Raw genomic sequence first — 6,994 nt, 5'->3', positions numbered from 1 at the left:
TCTGGTATTCCCTGGCCTGTGTCTGTGCAGCTGCTTCAGTAAAGCCACAGAGGTCACGGGCGCTTGTGGCTGGCGCGAGTGTGCTCTGAACGGACGGGCAGCCAGGAGGTTGGAGGCAACCTGAGGGTTGGCTTAGTGAAATCCAGCTTTATTTCAGGCTGCATTTTGCTGCCTCTCTTTTTTCCATGTGCAGCTGCTGACTTCTTCTGCGCCTTTCCTTTGCAGCATGGTGAGCACCGGGCTGTCTGTGTACCGCGATAAAACCACCATCAGTAATTTTGCTGCAGCAGGAGGTAAGAGAGCTCTAACCTTGTGTGCTTTCCTCCTTGTGAGCAAGGATCTTAGCAGAAAGGTGTGAGCAGGTATCCACATTTCTTGGGTTTGAGTGGATCTCTGCCTTCTGTGCTCCTGGGTTTTGCTCCTTGTTCCACTGACTTCCCGCTGTGACTCTGCTCCGTTGTTCACCTGCTGTGCAACTTCATTTGTAACAGAGGTACTGATGCACTGCTGAGACTAATTTGTGGTTATTAGTTCATCTTCAGAATGCTTGCTGGAGTATTTTGGGTGAAAAATGCTCGTGTGAGGTAAAGGCAACGCTTGGTGCATAACCTGCTCTCATCACCACCTATTTATTAGGGAAAGCATTTTTTATTTCCACTCTTGGTAGCAGTTCAGTGCCCTGTTTATGAGCTGCCCTTTTCATGCTAAGTTTTGCATGCCTGCTTTTGCCAACAGGGCTCTGGGTAAGTGATCTGCTTGTTCAGTTTTACAGGCTTTATTGCCTTTACAGTTGGATATGTGTTTTACTAATCTTTTCTACCTTACATGGCAGCTGCTATTATTAACTGCTGTTGAACAGAAAAAAGGGGGGAGGGATCATGCTCCAGCCTAGAGAGAGAGCTTAGTTTTACTTTCATAGATACTTCTTAGCATTTCTTGGGCAGATTTTCTGAAGCAGGAGGAGCTTTGTAAATGTTTCAGTGCAGAGCTCAGGGTGACTGTGTGGTGAGGGTCCCTCCCAGTGGCCGTGGCACTTGGTTTCTGCTCTGTTAAAAGTAGATGTCAGCTCATGGAGAAGAGAAATGCAGCAAAGCAGCTCCCTACACGATGGCCGAGGAGGGGAGGCTTCTGGTTTCAGTGGGCTTGTTCTTTTTTTAGGCTTCACAGGAGCCCTTTTCAGAATGCACTTGGGCCTGCAGGGACTGGCAGGCGGCCTCGTGTTCGGAACAGCGTTTGGGTGAGTTGTGGCTGCTGCTGATGGGTGATGGAGACTTTAACCTGCTCTTTAAGAGTGTTTGTGGCTGCACATACCAAGCCTTGAATCATAGGTAGGGCTACTGGAGCTTCCCTTCCTCTCTTGCCTTGAGGGATTTTCTGTACCTCCCTTGGGACCTCATGATGGTCACTTTTCTTCCAACCTTTAAACTGTTGGGTTTTTTTCTTCTTTGTTTCTTGATTCGTGTTTTGCTGCTTTCTCAGTAGTAAGAACTCAGTGCTCTCAGTAGAGCATCTCACTTGCTATTATTTGTTTATTAGAGGAGACACTAACTGTTGTTAAATAGTAAACAGTAGTTGTGTGGATGGGTTACAGACATGTCTCATGTCCCCCTTCCTTGGCATGGTCACTGTTGAGCCCAATGCTTGCGTGCAGAACCACTGGGATATCTGTTTTAAGGAACTCTGTAGTCTCTGGGTAAAGGCAGGAGTGCAAGACGTGGCTTCTGGGCTCCCTTCTCAGCTTCATCAGCAACTGCTCCTGTAGCAGCTCTGAATCCAGACAAGGGGAGTCAGATGTCATGATGACACCTTTTGAAGAGGACTTTACCTGGGGACTGCCAGGTAAAGAGTCTGTGTAAAAATAACTTTTTTACAAAATGTGCTCCATCAAAGCTAAAATATGGAGCAACAGCCATTGGGAAACACTGAGGGAGAAGCTCCATGGCTGGGCTGCACAACCCAAGGCTGTAAGGCAGCACTTCTTCATGTACATCTTGTAGTCATGAGTCCCCTAAAGCTCCCTGGGGCATGGAGGAAATCTGTGGTTCTCCCTCAGAGGCTCTGTCCATCAGGACAGTGATCTTTAACTCAGGAGAAGTCTGACTGTTCGAGCAGAGCTGGGATTTCTTCTCGAAGTGCTGATTTGTAAATATGCTCAGAAAGGAATCTGGGGACCCACCTGAACAAGAGAATGAGCTTTATATGTGCTACTTGTCACTGCCAGGATGGTGTCAGCTGTGGCCATGCCTGGAAGCAGCCTAGGGAGCTTTACCAATGAAAACACAAGTACCTCCAGAGCTGGATGGAAGGGTGTCACTGTCTGACTTATGGGTGCAGTGCTCTACAGGAGTTGTTTGGGCACCTTAGATTCTTCCACCCCTTTGCCCTGTCAATGAGTAAATTCAAAATATGTTATCACAGGGGCTCTGGTGAGTCACAGCTGAAGAGAGGCTGTGCTTTGTGGGTCACACTAGGATAGGAGTAGCTTGGTCTGTGGTGCAGTGTGAGTCTTGGGGAATGCGATGCTCCCCCATGTGATGTCTGGCTCCCCTGTGCTCCTTTTGTCAATACCAGTGAGTTATTGCTGTTGTGTGTCTCCCGGGTGACTCGTGACTTCTCTGCTTCCTCCTGTAGGATCCCTGCAGGAGGCCTGTTAATAGCATTGCATGGCTTGGCTGGTGAGACCTTGCAGGAGAAGAGGACTCGCGAGCGCAGGGAGCTGTATGAGCAGAAGCTGGCAGAGTGGTAAGGAGCAGCTCCAAGGGTGGTTCAGACATTTAAAGGCTCCACAACACTCCTCAGTTCTCCTGCTCTTGGTTGTCAGTGTGTTTCACATACCAGCCTGAGAACTTCTTTCCATCCCTGGTAAAGAGAGGAAAGGGGGATAGCTGGAGGCTTTGGAGGAAAAAAGACCATGGCACTGGTTGTGTGACTTTGCTCACTAACAGTGTCAGTTCTAGAATAAACTTTTCAAGAGCCGGAATTCTGCAGTCATGCCTTTGTCAGGAGGATACAGGCATAAAACTGCTCTGCACTCTCTCTTCTCTCCTTAGGCAGTCCAGGCTCAGTGTGACTGAAGTCTTGGGCCAAACGGAAAACAACGCCCAGGGAGGGCTGAAGATGGACTGAGCAGGAGACTTTAGGAGCTACTGAGTCTTCCCCAGATCTCTGTTGTAAGAAGCTACTGTAAGACCCCAGTCCCAAAGCCACAACCTTAACAGGGATTATTACTCTTAAAAAATATACAAGACTCCAAAAGTTTCGCCCAATGAACTTTTGCAGAGTTAATACCTCGAGGTAGTGTAAAGAGAAGAAGCCACACACTTTTCCTCAAGAGGTGCTTTTACTGATAGTTTAGGGGAGAAAATAAGGGAACTTGGCAAATGTTTAAGCCCTTTTAAACTTTTGCCAAGATCTTTATTTCCTCCCACAGTAAAAGGATCTCCTGAGAAAATGTGTGCTGCATTCTCTCTTTAGGCTGTCTCAAGGTATTAAGAAGTGAAGACTGAAAAATTCGGTTAGGCAAGCTCTTTGTATATTTTTTAAAAGTAATATTCCCAGTTAAGCCTGTGGCTTCGGGACTGGGGTCTTACAGATACAAAGCATTTTGATTCTGCTCATGAAAGTCTTCGGTCCACAGATGGTGGAACTCTTCTGTGAACACACTCATATCCTGTGGAAAAGCCTTTTGCTGAGAACATTGCTCATGGATGCACATCACTGCACGGGAGCTCAGAAGGGCCAAACCTGTTCCCCCTAAGAAGGTGGAAATGCAACTTTGCACACTGGGAAGTGTCATCTGGGTTTGGCAGGGAGTGAGGGCAGCTCCAGAGCCTTGTCTAAGGACCCATTTCACTGCTCAAAGTGTCCAGACCACCAGCAATGTAGAAATATTCAAGATAAAAGGGGCCTGTGAATAGTTTGTGTGCTGAAGTTAGCTGTGCCCTGGTGAAAGCTGACAGCACCTGAAGAACTTACTGACTGTGGTTTCTTCAGGCCTTGGTTCCTACAGTACTTGGGGTATTTTTCAGTCAATGTTGAGGAAGGGTGGAGGAGCTGGGGATGATATAGAAATGCCCTGGAAAAGGCATGTTTTGGGTTCCTCAATATAAGTCTGAGCGGGCCACAGGAAAGATGACTTATTTCTGGTGGTGATGGTGGGAAACTTGGCACTGTGGACAGTTTTAACAATAAAAAGGCCTCTAATTTCATTTGAAAGTTGGAAATTGGGGGATGACCTTTTGGGGAAATGTGGTTCAAGACACTCAATAAAGCCATATAGCAGTGGTGATTGTGTCCATGTCAGTATGTACTTCATGTTAGTACAGAGAAGTATAGAGAAGCACCCTTGAATGATATCCCCTGAGAAGAGCTCTAGCTGAGATCCCACCAGTGAGCAATACAGTCTGGTGGCAGTATCAGATGTTCCCTCTCTCCAGTAATAAAGGCAATAGCCAGAAGAGTGCCAGGTCTGTCTTTTATTTTGATCCAGAGATCAGCTGTTAGTTGTTGTCTGTGGGTAGGGCTGTAGTTAATGTAAGATGGTCTCTACTCAGGAGGGCCATCACTGTTCCCTCAAAGCAGAATGCCAGGATTCTGGTTCCCTTTCTTTGTTGGAGATTTTTCTGCTGCTGAAGGGAATTACATCCAGGCAGGGGGTTTGGGTCTGCTTCCCACAGGAAAAGAGTAGTCAAGTCTGTTCTGGTTGAATGCTTTTACAGATAATTAGTGTTGATTGAAATATGAACAGTCGATCCCAGAGAGCTTATTCCACCCACCCAAAGCAGATTTTTAGCACTGTTTGCTTTCAAGAAGGTGTTGTGTTTTCTGACTTCTGAAATGAGCATTTAATTTTTTAAACATCCCACTGTTGTTCATTTTTCCATTGAAGAAATACCTGCTTTTCAGGGTGGTCATCGACGAGCTCTGGTCTTTTCTGTGTGTAAGTGAAGGATCTGAAAAAGCAGAGGTGTGGATATGTCTCTCCCTCTTTCTGTTTTAGCCTCTGCATGCACTGGTGACAGTAGTGTTGTTGTCCTTTGCCCCCTCAAAAAAGGAAATAGCAGGCCTTTCTGCATCGCCTTTTTGCCATTGTGCTTACACAGCCATGTCTTATCTTTTCCTCTTTTATCTTTTTTTTTCTTTTTTTTTTTGCTATTACATCCCCACCCAATGTCCCTCACTCTGGTGCCATTAGCTGTGTCATTGCTGTCTCTGTTCCTATTTGGTGGTATTCGATGTGATGTCTAAAGAATACTAATTTTCCTGTGCCTGACCATTGATGCAGGGACCTTCTCCTGTGGGAGGGCAGGCAGAGCCAAGGTGTAGCAGTTGTGTGGATTTTCCCCAAGGGAGGGCTGCTACATGTCCTTATGCTGCACTTTAGCAAGGGGAGGCAGAGACTTCCAGCTGCACTCAGGATTAGCAGCCATTTGTTTCTCAGTTTCCTGCTGAATTTTGTTCCTTGCACTTCTTAATTTCTTACCCTCACTGTCCAAATGGGGAGTGAGGAGTTGGTTCAGAGCTTATTTTTTAAATACTCATGTAAGGGATTCTCCACACCCCCACTCCCTCCACCCCCAGGAAAAGCACAGCACTGAAGTTATGGTCCCTCCACCTTCAGAGTAGGTGACACAAGTGACAGGGGTATGGTGAGAACATCTTACCCCTGGATTTCAATTTTGCAGAGAACCTCCTGCTTGGAGGGAGAAGGACAACATGTAGCTGCACTGCTCAGTTAATCCCTGGCAAACTGACAGACATGAGGTCACGAGCTGGGTACCTGAGTGCCATTTTGTCACTGCTGCCAGCACACCAAACAGAGCTGTGCCTTGGTGCCAGCTGTACCTGGTACAGCTTTATCAACCCCTGCATCACCTGCCTTGGTGCTACACAGTGTGTGTTTTTAGCAGCTGTGAAACAGGGCCAGAGGCTCACGTGAAGAACTGAAAGTCCCTGCCACTTCTCAGCACATGGATAGACATCTGTTTTTACTGAGGAGAGGAAACTGAGTTTACAATTAATTTTTTAATTAGTTAAAAAAAATGTTATGTACAAAAAACCCATGATAAACAGAGCAGCTCACCTGCTACAATGACCCAGATATTAAGCTGAGAAGGTCTCACAGAAACCATTTGTGTGCAATTCACTGAATACAGCATAAGGCAATAGAAAGCATGGCTCAGGGTATTAGTGCTTAAGGGAAAACAAACCAAACAACCTGCCCATCAAGACTGTAAAAACTGTGGACATGTTTGTCAGTGAAACTTGGGTTTCCTTTAGAAGGAGTTACCAAAAGTGTCACTGGAGTCTGTGGTGATGTAGAAAGGTTTGGCACAGTGCAGAAGACAAACCTTTCTCCAGGAGGCTGCACAATCATCAGTCAGGAGCAGAAGTGGAGAAAGAAGAGGGAAAACGTGCTGGTACAACTGTCAGAGCTGTGGTGTGGCTGGCAGGGTGGAATTGCATTGTGGTTCTAGGGAAGGATGGTGCTGGAAATGAGCAGAGGTGGAAGTGAATGCCAAAAGAGGTGGTCAGCCTGCAAGAAGCTGGTAGTTTGTGCTGGAAGGAACAAGAATAGGCTGAAAGAAGAGGAAACCTGAGAAGTGTGAGACACCATTGCCCATACACCAAGTCCTGCAGTAGGGTCAGGCTGCCTCTTGGAAACACTCTGATTTCTGTCACTTATGTTCTGTTTGCAACCAGAACACACAAGGGCAGAGTATTGTTTCCTTATCACCCAGCTTATCTCCTTTTCTCTGTCAAAAACTCCTCTGTAAGAATGTTCTGGAGTTCCCATTACACTTTGTACAATGGGAAAGCAGTAAAAAAAAAAAAAAAGATGGGACAAAACTCTGCAGGAGTAGAAGGGGAGCAGTGCCTTATTTTTTACTAGTGACTTGATCTCGTAACTCAATATTCCATAAACCACTTTAATCTTCCTATTTTCTCCAGCAGTTTCTCTCACAATATGTAGAAAAAAAAGTGAAATGGATGG

At 46.2% G+C, this 6,994-nt stretch overlaps 1 protein-coding gene across 1 annotated transcript; it reads left to right on the top strand.

Moving 5' to 3' along the window:
* The first annotated feature begins 191 nt into the window (after nucleotides 1-191).
* Nucleotides 192-4,288, top strand: LOC113956733 (complex I assembly factor TIMMDC1, mitochondrial-like). The gene is made up of 4 exons (XM_027663620.1): nucleotides 192-293; nucleotides 1,159-1,237; nucleotides 2,632-2,742; nucleotides 3,051-4,288. The coding sequence occupies exons 1-4, from the start codon at nucleotides 227-229 to the stop codon at nucleotides 3,124-3,126; spliced, it is 333 nt and encodes a 110-aa protein (XP_027519421.1). The 5' UTR covers nucleotides 192-226; the 3' UTR covers nucleotides 3,127-4,288.
* Nucleotides 4,289-6,994: the final 2,706 nt, after the last annotated feature.

Source organism: Corapipo altera, unplaced genomic scaffold, assembly GCF_003945725.1.
Source record: "Corapipo altera isolate COAL_440 unplaced genomic scaffold, ASM394572v1 165, whole genome shotgun sequence".
Taxonomy (NCBI): Eukaryota; Metazoa; Chordata; class Aves; order Passeriformes; family Pipridae; genus Corapipo; species Corapipo altera.
Note: the sequence above shows the minus strand (reverse complement) of the source record. Positions and strands in the feature narration are given on the sequence as shown.

Coding starts and splice junctions, on each gene's coding strand:
- LOC113956733 (XM_027663620.1), top strand. CDS start 227: ATGGTGAGCACCGGGCTGTCTGTGTACCGCGATAAAACCACCATCAGT. Junction 294..1,158: donor TAATTTTGCTGCAGCAGGAG/GTAAGAGAGCTC, acceptor TTCTTTTTTTAG/GCTTCACAGGAGCCCTTTTC. Junction 2,743..3,050: donor GAGCAGAAGCTGGCAGAGTG/GTAAGGAGCAGC, acceptor TTCTCTCCTTAG/GCAGTCCAGGCTCAGTGTGA.